The sequence below is a fragment of the Danio rerio genome, chromosome 18, assembly GCF_052040795.2.
Source record: "Danio rerio strain M-AB ecotype USA chromosome 18, GRCz13ab, whole genome shotgun sequence".
In the NCBI taxonomy this organism is placed as follows: domain Eukaryota; kingdom Metazoa; phylum Chordata; class Actinopteri; order Cypriniformes; family Danionidae; genus Danio; species Danio rerio.
This window is the reverse complement of record NC_141038.1, coordinates 40,226,152-40,248,557: the sequence shown is the minus strand read 5'-3', so window position 1 is coordinate 40,248,557 and position 22,406 is coordinate 40,226,152. Positions and strand designations below refer to the sequence as shown.

General features: G+C 36.2%; 1 protein-coding gene across 7 annotated transcripts in view; it reads right to left on the bottom strand.

Moving 5' to 3' along the window:
* sipa1l3 (signal-induced proliferation-associated 1 like 3) overlaps positions 1 to 22,406 on the bottom strand; it is a 189,424-nt gene that overhangs the window by 22,373 nt on the left and 144,645 nt on the right. For all 7 annotated transcript variants that reach the window (XR_015515125.1, XR_015515127.1, XR_015515126.1 and 4 more), the window contains 2 exons: positions 4,689 to 4,925; positions 4,400 to 4,573 (listed from right to left, as the gene is read on the bottom strand). Coding sequence is in view for 4 of the 7 variants with exons in the window: in XM_087293316.1 (XP_087149442.1) it covers positions 4,400 to 4,573; positions 4,689 to 4,925 (411 nt within the window). In the remaining 3 variants the exon portion in view is untranslated. The remainder of the gene's footprint in view (positions 1 to 4,399; positions 4,574 to 4,688; positions 4,926 to 22,406) is intronic.

The following is a 22,406-nucleotide window of genomic DNA, read 5'->3' as shown; positions in this document are numbered from 1 at the left end:
ATGGGGGGTCAGCTGGGGTCATTATTGATCAGCTGAAGAGAACTGTGTATAGTGAATAGTGTTGAATGAATGCACCCATGTTACGCCATAGATGGCGACTACAATTTCATTTGTAATCTGTGTACTGAGATGCATTGTTCTTATGCTATTGCTCACAACATGTCCCATAAATACCACATTGCGTCAGCTGATGGAGAGTAAGTGGTCTTTAGTAAATGTTTGGATACATTTGACCACAAAAGTGTTTCCACTTCAAAAGCAATCCAATCAAATGTGTTTTCAACTACCACTGGAAAAGGACAAAAGTGGACAAGGTCAAAACATTTCAGACCTCTTTTAAAAAAATATTTAGTGTTGTCCACTTGTGACGAAAATGTATTTTAATAGCAGGTGTAAACGTGGCCAAAAACACAATAAGCTGAATTAGTCTTCCTTCAAATCTCTTTGCGAGCTCTCTAAATATGGGAGGTGTTTGTCATGGGGCTGGTGTTTGAAGAGGACAAGCCTTAATTAGATGCAGAACAACCACAATATGCTAATCAGTGACCCACTTTTTATAACTGCATTAAATATGAATGCATGCGACTTGAATAGGGGACTCAAGAAGGGAAAATAACAGATTTTTTTTGTTCCTGGTTTTATAGTGACCAATTCAGGGATTCAACATTGGGGGAAAAACATTCACAACAAGTTCTTCTGGTTAAACAGGGTGGCACACAACAGTGCACTATGAGTGCCTGTACATGCCATGACCTCTGCATTATATACATATACAATACACACACACAATAGGCCTGTGAATCAGCAGTGGAGGTCTAGCTGAAACATGCCTGAACCGCAGCCTCTTTTACCATCAGTCACACCCACTGAAGATGTTAAACACTGCCTGAAGATGTTCATTTCCACCCTGACATTTACAGCTTCTGTTATATTAGTTTTCAATGGAAAAACAAGCTGAAAAATTGGGAAGTGTGATTTATTAAGCCACATGAGTTCTTCTGAATTTCCCATTGTAATGCCAATACCATATGGGAATTTTTAAAAGCTTTGAAATCCTCTGCACTGCACTTTTCAATTGTATTTCTAAACAAAAATGCTAAATGGATGGATTTGACCATTGTGCTTGCATTTTCTGTGGTCTTGCAGATGACATGGTGTTGTGTACAAATGTAGTTTGTTTAATTTATTAGGATACATGAACATTGTAAAAAAAAAAAAAAAAGACAAAAAAATAAGTTTGTATTTTTGTATTGTAAACAAATTGCAAAAATACATAATAAATAAAAGTAAAAATATATTTGAACACTATTTACTGTATATATAATATGACAACATATATAATATGTATTGTACAGGGTTCTTGCACCTTTTACAACTTCAAATTCCAGCACTTTTCAAGCACTTTCAAGGTGCATTTTATGCTTTTCCAGCACCTAACAACCACAGTAAATTACATTTACATATAATGTATGAACGTATTCACATTTAAATCTATTGTGCTATTTTAATCAACACAATGTTACATTTTAACTTAAATTGTTGAAAACTTTGGAGCATGGATTTATTGGGATAGTTCGCCCAAAAATGGTATAAAAAAACTAAAATAAATAAAGTTTAGTTATTTAAAGTATATTTGAAGTTTTGGTCTCTTTCCTACAGTCAGATTTTGTTTGGGTGTAGTACCAAACTTTTATGACCAGTCGTTCATGATATTTCATGTGCATTGCTATTCAAAATTCATGTAACAAATGAAATCCTTATGGGTCCGAGCCGTTCACTGTAAAGCCTGAGGGATGGAGTTTGCAGGTATCAGCGTTTGCCACACATTTTCATCGTGAGACGTTCTATTTAAACGTCACAATGTTGTCAATCGTGCAACTGCAGCGCGTTCACCCTCACAAAAGGGCTTGCATCTACTAAGATTAAACTGACATTGCATCTCATAAAAAAAGACCGTTACTGCTTTTAAGATTACATACACAAATGAGTTATATGTCAACTGGCTTAAACTATTTCTAAGCACTGCGTTTGGCATTTTTATGTCTCCTAAATACGCAAAAACCTAATTTCTCCTAAATACCCACATGCGGTGAACATTTTGCAATGAAAACTGGTCGCATGGCAACAACTTTTTGCACCCGCACAAATGCTCCCTAATATATTTTGAGCTTGCATAGATAAGATTTTGGGCGCATATGCAACTAAAACACTCGCAATTTCAAGCCCTGCAATTTCAAATTCAAGCAGGTTCAAGCACTTTGTCCAAAATCGAAGCACTTTTCTAACCTTGAAAATATTATATTAAAAATCAAGCATTTTCCAGGATTTCTAGCCCTAATACAAACCCTGTTGATAATAAACACTTTGTTTTGCATTGCAGGTCTGTAGTTGGCGATATCATTTTGTAAAGGAATGTGCCTGCTCATATTTGCTTCATTAGTACAGCTTAGGTTGTCAACTTGAACGTCATGCATCTTCAGGCCTCAAACTGAGGTTGTTGTGTAAAGGAAGGGCCAAAATGTATATTGTTTTGGTTGAAAACTGTCATGTAAACATCTCCTAAATTGAATGATCATTTGTGGTCTTTTATTTCACTCATTAATGAATTTCAGTTCAAATTAAATGAACATTTTTCTATTCATATTACACTGTTCATCAGTATATATGTAAAAAAAAAAAAAAAAAAAAAAAAAGAATGATCACCTGTATAATGGTCATGAGGCAGAGGGTATAATGTGTGTGTGTGTGTGTGTGTGATCCTAAAGTGTCAAAATGCCATCCAATAAGTAAGTTTCCAATAACTGGATCAGTTAATCATTTTAGCGACAGGAACTGTCATAGAGACAGAGTTTATTTAAGCCATGCCCACCCCAGAGGCAAAAACAATCCAACCCTCTCCATTGACTTTCTATTGTGGGAGACTGCCTCCTTGTCATTTCTGATTAACAACATAAAAACAGAACAATGCCTGAAAGCTGTTGTTCGGCATGGTGTACAGTAAACAAGCTAAAAAAACACACACAACTATGTTTTTATCATCTATTGAGCCATGAAAGCCAGTCTATAAGAAGACAAAAGTGGATACACGCAATAACATTCGGCATGGGCAAAAAAAAAAAGAGTAAACTTTGGGATCCGGACACCCAGTATCCCTATGTGTACACTTAGTCACTGAGTAAGTCTAATATAGAAATGTCAGTTTTTTATAAATAATTTTTCCTTAAGCTAAAATGTAGCATTTTGACAGTATGCAATTTCTTAGGGTGTACTCATACTAGGCTATCAAAACCATGCCCAGATGCGTTTAGCCTGGTTTATACTTCTGTGTTGATCGGCATCACCCACAATGTAAGCCTTGCGCATTGCCGTGCATGTATACTTCTGCGAGCTGTTTGTGTTGCTCTGCAATAACTCTTCTGAAACACTAGTTGGCAGTGAGGTGTTTATGTGCCTTTGTGTCAAGTTTCTTCATTGGAGTTATGTTTTTTTTAAACGCTACCTAAATGTACAAGTAGCTCAAACTCGCTCATTTTGAGGTGGGAACCGGTGGATGAGTAACAACTTTAATCATGAAGTGGCCACAGCCATATCACCCTGCAGCCCAAGACCGGTTACTCACTGAAGCTAAGCAGGGCTGAGCCTGGTTAGTACCTGGATGGGAGACCACTAGGGAACACTAGGTTGCTGTTGGAAGTGGTGTTAGTGAGGCCAGCAGGGGGCGCTCAACCTGAGGTCTATGTGAGTCCTAATGCCCCAGTAAAAGTAAAGGGGACACTACACTGTCAGTGGGCGCCGTCTTTCAGATGAGACGTTAAACCGAGGTCCTGACTCTCTGTGGTCATTAAAAATCCCATGGCACTTCTTGTGAAAGAGCAGGGGTCTAACCCCAGTGCCCTGGCCAAAGTCCCTCTATCGGCCCTTACGATCATGGCCTCCCAATCATCCCCTTCCACCGAATTGGCTCTATCACTGTCCTCCACTCCACCAATAGCTGGTGTGTGGTGAGCGCACTGGCGCCGTTGTCCTGTGGCAGCCGTCGCATCATCCAAGTGGATGCTGCACACTGGTGGTGGTGTGGAGAGACCCCCTCTCATGATTGTGAAGCGCTTTGAGTGTATGGCCATACACAATAAATGCGCTATATAAATACACATTACATTACATTACATGAAGTAAACACAAAACAACAGCTCCTTTACCGCCGCACAAACCTGTTGGAGTGAGTGCTTACAAGTGTCGAGTCCTGTGAAGGAGCTTCAGATGGAAACTTTTGTTTAGTGTTTACCTTGTGTCTACCACTGGGCCACCGTGCCAGTCGAGTTGCTCTATTTCTATTCTAAGATACCAACAGACAATATTTTCCCCAAGTCTATCTTAACAACAATGAATTAGAACAGACCCGTCTCGAGAGGGTTTATAGCGGACGAAGGGTCCACTGAGTCCTGGCACCACCAACGCAGTGGAGCTGAAGCCAGAGCCTGAACTGGAGAAACTAGCCGAAGGGTTTCTGTACGGCCCTCTGTCCCCAGCAAGAGGAGACACGCTGTAATGGTTTTCTGGATAACTGACAGGCCTGTGGGAGGAGACAGAAATAGCTAGTGAGAAGAAAAACAAATCCCAAAAACTAAGAGTGGCCAATAGCTGATTTTTTAATTTTTTTATTTCGAGCATATGCTGAAATGTGTCACCGTTTAGCAGAGATGTGTTGCGGCTCTCTGTATGGAACGGGAACCAGAGCTTTGTGTGTGCGGCTGGGGACTGGTGGGGGTCCGCTGGGGGTCCAGCGCTGGGCAGAGCTGTGAGTAGCAGGAGGACTGTCCCAGCGCCATACTGGGGTTCGCTGCCCTGCTCGATAGCCTGCGGCCACTGGCTCCGCTTCTCCCTTCTGCTCCATCATCTTCATCTCGTACTCCTCTGTACAGCCCCTGCAACACACAATCATCACAAACTATTCAGATTTGCAGATGTAAACACCCTTGATGCTCTAAACCAGGGGTGCCCAAACTCTTTCATGTGAAGGGCCACAAACCAAATATCATTAAGTGCCGTAGGCCAAAGATAAACATACCAAACTATTTTACATTAAAGTTGCCATGAGTCATTTGATAATTTATTTAATAATATTTAAAAATAAATAGAAAACATCACTTTGAATCTTATTGCAATAAAAACAATCACATTTATAAGACACTGGAGTTCAATGCTGAATACACTAGTCAAGCAGAATCTGCCTTGATTTGCTCACCAAAGTGTCTGCATTGTCCTCTATTCGTTGGGTGAAAGTATGTACAATTTAAACTAAACTACAGCTTTTAAACTGAAACATTAACATATCATTTCAGTTGGCTTTTTTGTAGCTTTACAATAAAACAAACAAATATATATTTGAAATGGCAATCTCTATCAATCCCCCTTCTCTTTTTAGATGGGACGGCCAAATCAAAGCTTACCATGGGCCAACTTTGGCCTGCGGGCCCTAGTTTGGGCATCTCTACTCTAAACTGTTGTCAGTTCATGACATTTCATGACCACCTGAATATTCTTAGATGTACTGGATTTACTAATGTACTATTAGGTAATGTACGTGTTTGAGATAAAATATGAACATTTTACAGTTAAAAACACTTATTCCAAATTTTAAAAGTGTTATTTTTTTCAGAAAACGACAAAAATTTTTCAAAATATCAAATTATATCATTTGCTGTGATTGAAAATCACAGGGTTCTTCCACAAAATATTGATTTATTAACTCCTAAAAGGTCAAATGTATGGTATTCAGTTTAAAAATTAATATATTATATTGGGAAACATGACACCGTTTATTATTTTGATCAAATGTCATTTTATGCTTTAAGTGACAACATTTGTATTTTAAATTAAGAAGCACTGCCATTAGTAGTCTGCAGAACAAAACACCAAACTAAAAATTGCAAATTTCTAAATGATTTTTTATCCATTTCTATTTTTTTCTATAATTAATATTATGGCTGCACAATATATCGTTTCAGCATCGATATCGCAATGTGATCATTCACAATAGTCACATCGCAGGATACGCAATGCTGAGTTTGTATTATAATTAATTGTTTACATGTGTTTTTGAGGCCTTTAATTGTATAATGATTTTAAAAGCATTCAGATATAAGAAATGTACTATCTGTAACATTAATAATGAGTCATTTTATTGAATCGTTTATTTAATCGTACCCGAATATTATTAGACTTTGGAAAATTATAAAACTGTGTATTTAAATTGCATCTTCTTCTTTATTGTATTTATAAATTGCTTATTAGATTTTATGGAGATGCAGTTCCACAGCAGAATCATCCTAATCAATCTAACATTATATATTCTTTCCAGATAGAGATATAAGTTCATCTGGTGAAATTGTATTCATATCGGAATACATATTGCAGAATAAAAATAAATGGCAATGTTAAAATGTTCCAGTATCGTGCAGCTCTATTTAAAATGATTATCGCTTAAACATTTTTATGAAGCATAATTGCTTTTCCAGTATTTTTGAGTATAAAAATAAAAATAATTGCATTTATTTGCAATTGAAAATCTTGACTTAAATTCAACTGTAGTGGATAGAAATATATTATAGCTGATATATTCAATCACTACACCACTTTAAAGTCATAAATTCACAATCACTGAGACAGATGTACCAGATGTACAGATGTACCATCACTTTGAATATTTTCATGGTGGTCAACAATGTTAGAATCCTGTCTAAAAAAGGTTCTTAGCCAGAATAAACTAAAATGAGCACAAGACATGTTGTTGCGGGTCAAAAGTCAGGTAATGCGAGACCAGGGCGATCATGACCATCTGAAAGCCCACGCTCCAGACGAAACCTCTTCATCCCATGTTAACGGTTTGAGATTTTGGGGAATGATTTGAGTAAACAGTTGTGCAGTAATCTGAGCGCGTACTTGAGCAGAGCGAGTCTGGTTCACTGGCAGATTAGTCCCAAATCCCTGTTGACCAGTACACTAACCCCAACCAAATGCCAAACAGCATGAGGACGAAACGCCCTGATCAGCGCCATAGTCCCATGGGTTTCTCTGCTTTCTGATGATGATGAGAAACCCAAAGCCGCTCTGTATCGGACGCCCCCCTTCGCTGTCAGCACTTTCACACAAAGACTCAAGTGAAGGTAACTGTCCTTTGATTCGGGTTTCTCCTAGACAACAGTTTCTTCAAGCCTTATTTAGTTTGTCAGCAGTCATTCATTATCATTCCAGACAAGATCGTTATAAACACAGTAATGTAGTGATAGGGGTGGGAATCTTTAAAGACTTCTGGGTCATAATTCGAGTCCAAAACGGTTTTAGACATTTGTTTCCTATTGCATCGGCTGAGCAAATACTTCTTTTCAACTTTACGTTTTAACCAGAATTGGAGTTTGGTGTTTGATTATAACTGGAATCTATAAATGACAGTGCTGCAAACTTCAAAATTATTATTTCATTAACTAGTTAAACTCTGCTGTTATTTTGGGATTTCCACCTGGATTTTGCCTAACCAAATTTAAAAGCTTCCCAAATCCACATCCAGAGGTGTAAATGCAAAAAATTTATGTCATTTAAAAAGAAACCCCCTTAGAATTTTCATAAAACACTACTGAAAGGGTTTAAAATATCAGTATATGTTGTCTGTGTTATAATAAACACCAAAAAAAGAGGAGCTTTTTGTATATATATTTTTTTATAAAGGCAAGGCAAGTTTATTTATATAGCACATTTCATACACAGTGGCAATTCAAAGTGCTTTACATAAACAAGAATAAAAGAGACAAGTATAAGAAAATGAAAACAAATAATAAAAATAAAAACAAATAATAAGAATTATAAAAATAAGAATAAAAAATAGATATAACACATAAAAATGTGTTAAAATATGTTATAAGATAATGAAAAAGAAAAAAAAAAACATAATAGTGCGATTTGTCGGACGTAGCACAGTAAAGGCACAGCTAAACAGATGTGTTTTCAGTCTGGATTTGAATGTGCCTAATGTTAAACTCAAATTTGAAAGTGTATCTTTCAGGTTCTGTGTGGTCTAGCTTGCTGTAATTAATTTTGATGGTTCCTGCACTTTTCTGTAATCATAGGAAAAAAGTAAAATGTCTCTATCATAATCTATGCAAAAGTTATTCAACTGATGAGAGGTGCTGTACAAGCCACAGGGATCGATCATTGTTTTCATATTTCACATTCTTTTGTTTCATCAAACATAATTCACTGTTTGAACCACATCAGACATATAAAAGGATTACTTCTGCACATCACCTCAAAAACAGAGGAGAATGGCCCTGAAGCACACAGCATAAGGTAAGAGATAACAGCTGTCTGTGCTATCTGGGGCTGCTTATTGATCATAAATGTATTGTTTTCACTTCTGCGCCATGGAAATTCATTGGACAACTGTTTGATATGAGAAAATAATTCAGTAAAAAGAATGCTAGAACCGTATGAGCACCGCCTAGAGCTTTCATTTGAGCTATAACTTGTACATGTGTCATATGAAAAATATGAAAATGAACCAATGTAAAATACCTAGCTCGGGTATGCAAAATACTGTGTATTTAAGTGTAAATAACCTTTGTACAGTAGAGTAAAAATCAAAGTAATGCATATGCGCATAAAATATAGAATCTACACTTGGTCTGGTGTAATGCTAGCTCTTTAAATCTTGAAGCGAAAGTCGGGTACCGGTACCTGGTCCGCGGAGTTTAACTGATTAACAAAGTCATATTGAGCAGGAACAAGCTCTAGATGCAATATTAAGACACGGGATTACAAAGATAAAGAAGAATAAAATAATTCCTGTTCCAAAAAGTAAGTATTGCGTTTGTTTACTATCTTTTAATAAAGAAATGGCTTTAAAACAAAAATCTTTGTCAAAAGGATATTCGAAAATAGATTTAAAACATATGGTTCATGGCTTTTCATTTGTTCGCAAGAGTGTGCACTAGTTTACTTTCATTCTCATTTGCAAAACTCAAGACACGAGTGACATACAATTCTATTGTAATTGGTGCCCATGCTTCACATGAATGCCATCCTATTCTTAAGTGATTCTAAATCTGCTCACACACCAGAGAAGAAGCATTGCGTCATATCTGTCAACTTGAGTATTCGTTTTTTTTTTGGTGCAACAAGTTTTTGTGACGTGGCAGGAATTCGAAGAGTGGACACCGGATGAGAAGTGCAGCTCCATGCCATGTCTTTGAAATTCTTAAGTTTGTCCATCATAGTCCAAATGAAGCAAATTCGGCAGTGTACGCATGATTATTATTTTTCTGTTTCTGCCTCCCATCCACGCAGGACGACACAATCACAACCTAATTATAATACAGTATCAACTCATCAGCATTGTAACAAAGATCAGAATAATCAATGCCATCGTTTTCCCAATCTTCATGTATGCATGTGAGAGCTGGATACTCGAGAAGAAAGACAGAAGGAAGATCGGTGCTTTCGAATTGTGGTGCTGGAGGCGAATGATGCGCATATCATGGACGGCGAGGATCAGAAACAAAACGATCCTGGAGCGGGTCAAACAAAATGTATCGCTAAAGGGCAAAATCACCAAGCAGCGGCTCATGTTCTTTGGTCATATCATGCGAGCCGACTCCATGGAAACAGCTTTAATGCTCGGTGCAGTCAGTGGATCGAGAAGAAGAGGGCGTCAGAGATAACGATGGCTGGATACAATCAAGACTGACACAAACTTGAACATGGAACAACTGAAAGAAGCAGTCAGAAATAGGAAAGCGTGGCAAATCACGATCCATAAAGGGGCCGACTGATTGGCTAATCATCATCATCAAATCTTTACGGAATTGATTTAGAATTGTTAGAGAAAAATTTTGATCCATCAATGAATCTTTTTTTTCTTCCACGCCTTTGTAGGGCTGGGTGATAAAATGATAATGATAAATATTATACATGTTGTAATTTTACCTCAATAAAACAATGAATAAGAAATAGTTGGTGTGGGGGTGGGAGTTCCTGTGTGGGGCTGGGGTTGATTTTTGCGAGATATATTGTTTTTGCTTAAATATTAACAGTAGCTGTTTTATCAATAAATGTACACAGGGTTCTCTCAAGAGCCTCAAAATAATTCAACTTTAGTGAGAAAATAAAGATAAAGATTGATTGATTGATTATTTTAATAATTACTCATGTTTGATCAATGTCTAATATAATGTTTATGCTTCAAAGTCGAATTAAACTTAACTGTTTGATTGCACCACATGCTTAGGTTGGTTTACATCTCTAAAATTTTGATGGTTCCATATTGCACTGACTCTAATTGCAAGACATCCCCCTGACCTGTCACAAGAGACGAAGGCAAACAAAGTACGTTTTTGTTTTTGTGGTGCACAAAAGTGTTCTTGGAGCATCGTATAACTAAAGTTTAAACCAATGAAGTCACGTGGAATATTTCGACAGAATTTTTGGTATTTTTAAGGACATTAAATTCCTCTGGACCATTGCCGTCTACAATCTTACATACCTTAATTTGTGGGTGTCGGGAGAAGTTGGTTTTTGTGAGATGCATTGTTTTTGCTTAAATATTATTAGTAGCTGTTTTCTCACAAAATGTGTTCTGGTCTCTCAATAGCCCCAAAATAATTTATCTTTAGTGAGAAAATAAAGTTTGGTTGGTTAATTTAATGATTTCTCATGTTTAATCAATGTCCAATATGATGTTTATGCTTCAAAGTCGAATTAGACTGAACTGTTTGAATTAAACTGAACAGAACATCTCTAAATATTTGATGGATCCATAATCCGATTCTAATTGCAATACAAACAATGCAAACAAAGTGCTTTCTACTTTTTTGTTTTTGGTGCACAAAAGTGTTCTTGAAGCTTCATATAACTAAAGTTGAACCAATGAAGTCACATGGAATATTTTGACAATATTTTTGGTACTTTTTTAGCACTTCAAATTTCTTCTGGACCATTGCTGTCTATGATCTTACATACCTTAATTTGCGATCCAAAGACTGATAATGGTCTCAGAGGATTAGACCAATATGAGGGTAATATTTAGAATACTCAATAAAAGAAATATCACTTTTGGGGGTGGTGAACTAATCCTTTAACTCTCTGGTTTCTATAGTACAACGTTCACTCAAAAGCAGCATATGCCTTGAAAACAAATTATAAAGGATTTCACATTTATAGTGATAATTATTGACATCTACTGATATGAATTTGTAAATCGTTTGTTAACCTATATTTTAAAGGACAGTAGAGTGGAGACAGGAATGCATGGGGAGTAGAGAAAAAGGGGAAGGATCGGCAAAGGACCTCGAGCCAGGAATCAAACTCGGGTCGCTGTGAGTCTCAGTGCTATACAGTATGTCAATGCACAAACCACAAGGCTTTCGGAGCCGAAATAAATTGAAAAATTTGATCATGATTTTAGGTATATCACCCATGAATGACTACATAAATGTTCAAATGTTTTAAGCCAGATATTTTTTGATACGAAAGGAATGTCAGCAAAGACTTTTACAATGAAACAAACAGGCAAAACAAATCTGATAAATACTACTCTTTTAAACTGTCTATTCATTAACATTAAACACTGATAAATGTAGCAACAGCACATTAGACTGATTCTGAATGATCATGTGACAATGAAAATTGGAGTAATGAGCCTGCAAATTCTGGATCCCAGAGATAAATGACATTAAAATACACTGCAAACAAAACCAAACAGTATTTTTAGTTCAACTGCAATAATATTTCACATTTGTACTGCTTTAAAAATACGTCTGATCAAAATAAATGCAGCTTACCAACAGTTACAAGGACTACCACGTGAGACTGTTATCCTGTGAATCCCACCTGTCCAGCTGCTACCAAAACACAAGCAAAGCCCTAAAATTCAGCTCATATTCCAGCCTCTATTCTAGCATCATCACCTCGTGGCCCCCGACATCTACATTTTACACATCATCATCATTAAAGTAAGCTGCAACCCATTATTATCCTTCATCCACAGGGAGAGAGAAGAAGACAGACAAACCAATAGTCAGAAAGCCAAAACGAGACAAAAGGAAGCAGAGGAAGGCGAGAGGAGGAGGGGGAGAGAGAGAAAACACAGCAGGACCCTCAGCGCTTGTGTCTAATACACCAAAAACTCTTTTCTGAAGAACACAAGGGCAAATCAACTAGTCCTGACTGACACACTGGAGACTGGGGATGGAAACTGAATACTAACCATCAGCTTGTGTTTATATAAACCAAACCCACCACATACATAGGGGTCCAAAACCTAGACTATTATAGCGGAAGACAAAAGTATTAGCCCTCCTATTGAATTGATATATTTTTCAAGTATTTCCTAAGCGCTGTTTAACAGATTTTCACAGTATTTTCTTTATAATTATTTCTTCTGGAGAAAGTCCAATTTCTTTTAGTTTGGCTGGAGTAAAAGCAGTTTTAAAAAATGTAAAGAGAATGTTTAAAGTTAATAATATTACACTACATTATAACAAGCCATCGTTATAAATATTTAATTTCCAAAAAATAGATTCATATTTTAATGACACAAAAACGCATATCATTACATAACACTAAACAGTTTAAGTAAATAAAACAAACGGATTGAAAGAGTTTGGAGGATATTGAAGAGTTCTGATCTAATGACAGCAGCTGTTTGTGTAAAAGCTGAAGATCACATTCTCCAGCGAGAGCATCTGACCATCTGTACTAAGAGTCACATGGTCAATGTTACAAATGTACTTATTTGATCAGTGACCCAGTGGAGAGCCCTGCACATGATATACAGTGAACAAAGGAGTTCTTACTACGGTTAAACCATGGCAAAATCACCTATTTCAATTTGTTGAACTGTTATTGGTAACACTAGTAACATGACATGTACTTACTACAGTAAATTATGCACAATTATATATAAATAGCCCTAAACCAAAAAGGAAAATCCTAAACCTTTGGAGTAAGTATATGTTGTTAATCAATGATATGAATTAATGCTTCTATATTTTAATACACAGAAGTCAGAGTAGGTTAGGCATGGGATGATCACCGTTTTCATGGTAAACCATGGTTTGGAAAAGTCAAAGTTTTAAAATCGCCAAATTTTTCTGCTATATTTTTACTAGAACTTCTTTGTTAAGCGGCTTTGACACAATCTACATTGTAAAACATTGCGCTATATAAATAAACTTAAATGGAATACCGTTCCTTAGGACAGCAGTATCTCCAGTGAAAAAGATATCCAAATATGGTGTCTTACTGTTCCAAAATATTTAAAATGTTTCTTAAAATAAAATATGGTGTTCTCAAAGCGGAAAAAAGTTGTAGTTTTTTACTCAGACATTTAAAAAGATATATTTTAGAGCAGAAATCACAATACGGTCAAATAATGATATTTTTATGCAAGGTTATCATACCGTCAGAATCATATACCGGCCCTTGCCTAGAGTAGGTACTATATATAACTTTTATATACATATATAAACATACTTGTTATGCTACATTACACACATTATTTAACTCATTTTGACCCTTTTGGTTATTTAAAACATTAAAATAAACATGTTAGGTGCATTTAATATGCTTTCAATGTATGTAAAATCTTTTTTATGCATTCAACTTGTAGTGAACAGCAATGGGGAAACTTCTCTTTCAGTCCAAATCATTTCTACACTTTAAAACAAAAATTAAATGTTATATTATGGTAAAATATGCTGTAATGGTAATTTATGTCGTTACGCAATGTGTATACAATATTTTATAAGCAAAAATGAATAAATAAATAAACTTAAAACTTACTAAATAAATAAATAAATATACAGTTGAAGTCAGAATTATTAATATAATAATATAATAATAATTATTACTGAATAATTTCCCCCCAATTTCTGTTTAACAGATTTAGCAAACTTTTTCATCACATTTCTAAACATGATAGTTTTAATATTTCATTTCTAATAACTGATTTATTTTATCTTTGCCATGATGACAGTAAATAATATTTGACTAGATATTTTTCAAGACACTTCTATACAGCTTAAAGTGACATTTAAAGGCTTAACTAGGTTAATTAGGTTAACTAGGCAGGTTAGGGTAACTAGGCAAGTTATTGTATAACGATGATTTGTTCTGTAGACAAAAAAATTAGCTTAAATGAGCTAATAATTTTGACCTTAAAATGGTTTTTAAAAAAAAACTGCTTTTATTCTAGCCGAAATAAAACAAATAAGACTTTCTCCTGAAGAAAAAATATTATCAGACATACTGTGAAAATGTCCTTGCTCTGTTAAACATCATTTGGACAATATTTAAAAAAATATTAATAATTGTAAGGGGGACTAATAATTCTCTATTTCCCATATATATATATATAACCCTAACACTTTATTTTAAAAACAAAAAACAACAACTGTTTAATATTAACTTATGTTAAACAGGAATAAACACTATAATAAAAATAAATTATAATATTAGTTAATGCATCCACGTGTATGATTGGATCTTACTGTTAAATATTTCTTATTTGTCTACATAACATTTCAGCTCACTTTTTTTTCAGCTTTAAATTGAACAAAATGTACAATTTATTAACAAAAAAATATCAGTCTCAGACTTTTTGGACCCTACCATAAATAATTCAGAACTCAGAAGAAAAAAAGAAGCCATTTTTATACAACTATCAGCCCATGCGTTAATTCTAATCTCTTTAAGATCCACAACGAGACAAGATAATTCTTCAGCACACATGAAACGCTTGCTTTATCAAAGAGACTGAAGCCACGAGTGGACAAAGGCTGAAAAAAGCCACGAGCACAGCCAGCCTCGTGTTGCTGCGCTGGAGATCTTCCTCCTCAACACTGAAAGAGTGCTGTCAGCTCCACCACTCCTCTTTCACTGCCGTCCACCATCCATCCATCACAACCTCCTCCTCCGTCTCCAAGTATGTTCATTCCAGCCTCATTCATTGTTGTTGTAACACAATTGAGCTCCAGCATTTCCCATCATCCACCCTCTCTCTTTGTTTCCCATCATCACTAACCTCCGCGTGTAGAGCAGACTGTTGTATCGGATGTCCACAGCAGCGCCATGAGGCTCTGACTGACAGCTGAAGTACAAACCAGCCCTGACACATACACACACACACACATATACACTCCAATCCTCTCTTTCACTACGATAACAAGAGGAACGAGAGAGCGAGCAGTAGAGACAGAGAGAGAGAGAGAGAGGGAGAGAGAAAGAGGAGGAGGGCTGTTTCTTTCCTCTGGATTTGACACCCTCCCACTTTATTCCCAGTGAGGAGGCGCTCAGACATGCCTCAGCATCCGCGCTCTTTATATCCTTTCCCTGCATGCTAAACAAGCCGTCCGAATGGATTTCTTCATTAAAGCCCCTTTATTTATTTCATTTCAGCCTCGAGTTTCCTGCAATCTGCTCCCCTGGTAGTTTCCGGCGCGCAGAGATTGGAGCATGGAGAGGGAAAGCCGTACAAACAGAGGAGGGAAAGAGAAAGAGATTGAATGACAGAAAGACAAGCATGTCGAAGCATGTAATTAACACGCTCTTTCGTTCCACAGCACAGTGAGGGTGGGGGTGAGTTGGGGGGTGCATGTGTGTGAGCCAGAGAACATTTGAAAAGGAGTTTACTTGCGTAATTTAACCACAACAGCGAACACATGTCCTGCTTTGCACGCAATCAAACACACTGCTGAGTAATTAGTCCCTGACAGCAGACGCTCAGCAGAAATTCCAACGCCATCTCACGGCAATTCGCAACTTGTTTATTTAGTGGCTAATTCGCATTACTTTGTATGATCTCATTCATAGATGTTAGTATGATTTGCTAATCCCCCAATTAGACATATATCAATATTGAGTAATTCAACATACACTCATCGGCCACTTTGTTAGGTACACCTCTCTAATTGCTCGTTAACGCACATTTAAAATCAGCCAATCATACAGCAGCAACTCAATGCATTTAGGCATGTAGACATGGTCAAGACGATCTGCTGCAGCTCCAAGCGAGCATCAGAATTGGGAAGAAAGGTGATTTAAGTGACTTTAAACATGGCATGGTTGTTGGTGCCGGATGGGCTGGTCCGAGTGTTTCAGAAATTGCTGATGTACTGGGATTTTCACACAAAACCATCTCTAGGGTTTACAGAGAATGGGCTAAAAAAGTGAAAATATACAGTGAGTGGCATATATTGTTGATGCCAGAGACTGGTTAGAGCTGATTAAAAGGCAGCAATAACTCAAATAACCACTCCTTGCAACTGAAATATGCAGAAGAGCATCTCTTAACGCACAACACGTCGAACTTTGAGGCGGATGGGCTACAGCAGCAGAAGACCACACTGGGTGCCAATCTTGTTAGCTAAGAACAGCAAAGTCTACAATTTGCACAGGCTCACCAACACTGGACAATAGAAGATTGGTCTGATGAGTCTCGATTTCTGTTGCGACAGTCAATGGAAGGGTCGGAATTTGGCATCAACAACATGAAAGCATGGATCCATCCTGCCTTGTATCAATGTTTCAGGCTGGTGGTGGTGGTGGTGTAATGGTGTGGGGGATATTTTCATGGCACACTTTGGGTCTATTGGTACCAATTGAGCATTGTATCAACGCCACAGCCTACCTGATCCCTTTACCCATCTTCTGATGGCTACTTCCAACAGGATAACACGTCATGTCATAAAGCGCAAATCACCTCAGACTGTTTTTTTAAACATGTCAATGAGTTCACTGTACTCAAATGTCTTCCACAGTCACCAGATCTCAATCCAATAGAGCACCTTTGGGAAGTGGCGGAATGGATATTTGCATCATAAATGTGCAGCCGACAAATCTGCAGCAACTGTGTGACGCCATCATGTCAATATGGAACAAACACTCTGAAAAATATTTCCAGTACCTTGTTGAATCTATGCCACGAAAGATTAATGAAGTTCTGAAGGTAAAAGGGGGTCCAACCTGGTACTAGTAAGGTGTACCTAATAAAATGGCAAGTGAGTGTACAGTATATCGTGATAAGGGCACTTCAAAATACAGTGAATACTTATTTATTACTTATAGTTTTGGAGTGCTTTTTAGGAATTTTCACATTGTGTTTGTTCATAACAGTGCCACCATCATATCCTATATTTTGATTTAATGCCATGTCAGCAACAACGACTTCTTTCATGGCGCAAAAAAAAAAAAAAAAAAAAAAAAAAAAAATTTCATTAAAAAAAATATAATTAAAAATCACAAACAAATGAACAAACAAATTATATAAGATTTTTTGTAGAATTTTTATCATATGTTTACGCAGATGCTTTGCTAAATATATCTTTGAGTGAGTTAATTCAATAATAATATATAGAATATAAAACACTGCAGTCATTTAAAGTGGGACGGTCCGATAAAATGTGTTTTTCAGTAACGGGAATTTTGCAGAACAAACATTGAGTGGGGTCTTTACCTTGTTTTTCCAACATGAATTCTGGTAAAAATCACTAGATCAAATCAAGTCTTAAATTGTATTTAAAATGCCTTTGATATATACATTTTGGTCAAGCATATATGATTGCTATTCTAAAGCTTATAGTAAATCTGTACCACCTGATGCAGAACTTGCTATTTTCGGTAACACATTTCTCATCTCCCAGATGGACTCCAGCAGTCTTTGTCTTCAGGTATGATTTTGGCTAAACGGCTTGTGGTCCGGCATTGAAACTCATCTTCACCTTCTACATATCAAATGTGGATTGCAGACATAACTTAGGTCAGGGGTTCTCAACTGGTTTGGCCATGGGACCCACATTTTTACACGGTAAAATTTTTTTTTGGAACTATGATACAATTTTAGGAATTAACTTATTAACAATTTTATAATTAATTTATATTTATTTGTTAATATACACAAGTAGTGACTGATAAATCATAAGAAAATCACCAAGAATTACAAATAAACTATATTTTATTGCTGTCATTTAACAAAATGTATCAAATTCTAGAAATATTACCAAGTAAAAACAAAAAATACTGTAAACAGTGGTTAGGGAAAAGAAAAGTTCAGTTACCATTAACTAAAACTGAACTGTGAATAAAACATGTTGTCTGGTTTCTAAATGTTGTATTAATTCAGAAGGTTCATGCTCACTTGTGAGAGCACCTCACTACCTATGACACACTGAGGCTTTAAGTCTTTTTTCTTGTCAAATATGTAAATCCATACTTTATATATTCAGGGTCGTACTTGTGTTCCGACATGTTTGTTGCTATATTAAATGGAATTTCGCATGTTAAACGGTAAGGTTGTTGTGCACGCATTTCAAAATAAAAGTCAAAATAGGTTTAAAACTAAACTTTTGTTTTTTTGACCACTCACTCCGCGACCCACTGAAAATGTTCCCACTAGTTGAGAAACAATGACTGGGGTAATACAAATTAAAAGACTTAAATTTCTGAGGACTCATTCTATTGAAAATTTAAAAAATTTTCAGTGCTAGGGGTTTATTTCTTAACTATCTGGATGAGCAAACCAGCCACTCAACTTCTGTGGATTCTTCAGAGACTTAACTTACTTATTTAACATATTTATTTATTTTTACTTCTTCATTCTATTTTCTGTTGTCACTTGCTATATTTATAAAAAAAATTAATAATTGATAACGGTGCCAGATATTTGTTTAATTAGCTTAATAGTTTGCAGATTAAGATTTAATGTTAATCTAGATGCTGAAATATTGATCAAACATTGTGTCTGTTTTAGGGATGCCTCGATTATAGATTTTGGTTGTACGATTATAGCCTGAGAAATAATCTCGGTTATCACGACTATTATGCAATAATTAATTTCAAAACACTGCTAGTTTAGTAAATCACATGAAAACTTCTTATATAAAAGTGTTGTTTATTGCTGCTCAGTGACTAAACAATACATGACAAAATATTGTTTAAAAACAAACAACAGTCCATTTCTCTTTGGGCTTAATTAACAAAAAAAACTTTGTTTCTTTTTTGCATTTAAACATAAGTAATAATTTTACGCTGAAAATAAAAGATAGGACAACAAATAAATAAACAAATATAAGAATTAAATAATTTATTATATTGTATTCTTTTCTCTTTAGAGTAGAAATGTGTATATTTTATAAAAAGGATGAAGCTGATGAGTCCAGTTCTTGTCACGTGACTCGTGGTGCGTTCGCGGCATTCTTTCAACTAGGATTCAACAACTCTGTGTACAAGCTCGAAACTTCAAACTTGTGCACAGTTGGCATAACTTTTAGTTGCAGTAGTTTTGTTCCGTGCAGAAATGCGTTGTTGAGAAGCCTTTACGATTAATTAACCATGATGAATAAAACCTCGAGTAATAGTGAAATCGGTTAATCGTTGCATCCCTAGTCTGTTTAAAGGGTTGTTGTACAATAACACTGTTCAATACACCTCCAAAAGTTAATAGTTATTTTAACTAAACTCGCAATAAAAACGACAAAAGCTTTTATTATTCTTCGGACATGTTAATTTCTTAATTCATGTCTAATAACGTGTTAAATTTGAAGTCGTAATCTGATTAAGTCATAATTGTTTTATTCAATAGAGTTAATACCCCATACAACGCATTTTATTTTTAAACTATTATTAACATGGCAACTAAAAAAATACAACTTTTTCCTCACAATTTCAAATTAATCTGCTTGAAACATTTGTTTAATCTGAACATGTACAGAAAAAAATAAAGCAGTAAACAAAGTATTTTGTGTTATTAAACCTGTTAACGTAATATCTTTTGCAGCTTAAGTCAATATCTGTATATGTAACAGTGATATACCGTATACCTTGATAAAAGATTCAGCAATTTATCGCAACAAGAAAATTTGATACCATCATAAGTCTCACCCTAAATAAGGGGTAGGATTAGAGGTGGGGTTTAGGAGGAGGCCTCCTTTAAAAATCGTGCATTTCCATACAAATTAAATCATATAAATTCGTCCAAATCAGCCACTTTTCTGACAAAGCGTAAAATAGTTACGTTTCCTCGTGAGATTGAATTGGAAAATTCAAAGTTAATTATACAAAGTAATGTGAAATTACATTTAAAAAGATGCAAATAAGCAAGTTTAAAAGCCTTAAACGCAGCTGCATACATACCTTTTCGATGCTTTGAAACTGAGGCTTCACATAATGAGTGTTTTCATTTGTAAACTGTTCCATCCCTCTCTCTTCTCCTCTTCTAACACACTCTCTCTCTCTCACACACTCCCACTCACTGTTCCCCGGAGAACTGAGGCGTCTGCCAACGTTCTCAAAATCTGGTGAGTGCCTGCCTGCCTGTGTGTGTGTATTTATGTGCGCCTGTGTGTTTGCGCAGCAGACAAAGAGGAGGTACGAGCAGGAAAACAAAAGCTTCTTCCCTTTCGTTTGAAGATACATGTAATGACTTTTTTTCCCGGTATCGTCTATAAAAACAGTGAAACTGAATCTTTGAATTTTGTCAGCGGGGTAGCAGCCGGCGGGCATCTGCAACAAGCAACATTAATTCTGCCATGAGGCTCATCATTAATCTTTCCAAAACGAGAATTCGTCTTCAGAGGGGTGCGAAGTGCAAAAAAACCCCAATAACAGCAGTCCTGTCTGATCTGAAATGTGCTGCTGCCCAGATTTTACGCTTAAAGTCGCTGTTTCTGTAGAGAATAACTGCTGCTGAGTTGAGGTTCTGTCAGAGAGCGTCTATTCTGTGAAAGAGTAAACACTGACAGCGCTTATATTTTGTGTTTGTCTTATTCAGAGAAAAGGAATGCAGGATTGAGGAGGATTTCAGCTGTGCTGCGCTGTAATTGTGGATCTGGCATCAGATTCTAAAATTAACACTTGCCAAGCGCCAAATGAGAGTGAAAGGACTTACTAATTGGCAGGTAACTACTTTAAAATAAACAATGCTTGAGATTGCGATGAGTTTTTGCATGATTATTAAACTGCATTGAAATAAGAAATGTGCAACGTAATATGCAGCACTTTTCACATCAGTAGCTCATATTTATATCAGCATTTTAGTAGAGCATTTCCTTCTGATTGTCCATCAAAACAAAGGCACTTCTAAAGCAAAGAATTTATCAACCATAAAATACTGCTGTTACTAAAAAATTTAATTCACTTCTTACTTACAGGATGACAAAACCTTCTAGAACACTTTTGTTCCGTTGAACACAAAAGATCCTAATTTGCATTTGATCCATTCAAAGTAGTATTTGAGTCGGTGCCAGTACACTAGTGGCTGACATATAACACCGATGTGCTCACGGCGACCAGAGTTTGATTTCCAACTCGAGGTCCTTTGCAGATCCCTCCCCTCTCTCTGCTCCCAATGCTTTCCTGTCTAAAATCTCTACTGTCCAATCATAATAAAGGTGAAAAAACCCTAAAAATAATTATTTAAAAAAAAAGTAGTATTTGAAAATAGAATTAGCAAAACTTAAATGCTAGTATGCAGTCATAATTATTCCAAATTTACCCGGATTGTGTATTTTTTTTCCGTTAGAAAGTTCCGTGTGTACTCTAACCTCTAATACCATACCGGTCAACCCTCCTGTTTTTCCTGGGATTCTCCTATATTTTACAATTCTATCCTGCTATCATCCCGTAAAGGTATTTTCCCATATATCTCCCGGATTTTTGATCCTTCTATGAAGGGTGGCAATAAACATTAAAGATCCTTCCTATACGCAACCCATACTGCCAAACCACCCGAGGACACCCCTTGTTCTTAAATGTGAATCTTTTCTGTGCTTTCATTTTATTTAGGCATGAAAACTCTTTGAAATATATATAAAAACTGCGGAATTCCCTTCCTTTTCATTACAGATGCCATTTCCCCTCCTATGCAATCCTCAAAATAGTCAGTTCATGTAGCGAATAGCGGTGCGTCAATAGCTATGTTTAAATCCAAAAATGTGAATTAATTTTATGCGCAAAACTAGATTATCGCATAAAAGACGTGCAAATAAAGCAGCATTTCCATCCAACGAGTCAAAGCGAACAAAATCGTCACTTCCTGACTAACTGACACCAAATATCAACAGTAAAAACTGAATTTGCTGTAGTAGGAGACGCTGCGTGAGTGTTTTCTTTATCTAATAAATGACTTGTTCCCCAGAAGGCAATCCTGACACACAGTCAATGCGCAGTGGCATTTGAAGGTGTCAGACGCGGAGAACAGGCGCTCTTGATCCTGGAGGTCATTAGTAATTTAATAACACTAATACTTAAACGGTAAAGCGTTTTTGCATGACCAAAACAACAATTCTGATGTTCACAGTGTACTCAGCCTGCTGGTTTGTCCATTCACACACATTTTTATCATCACATGATCTGTTATTACA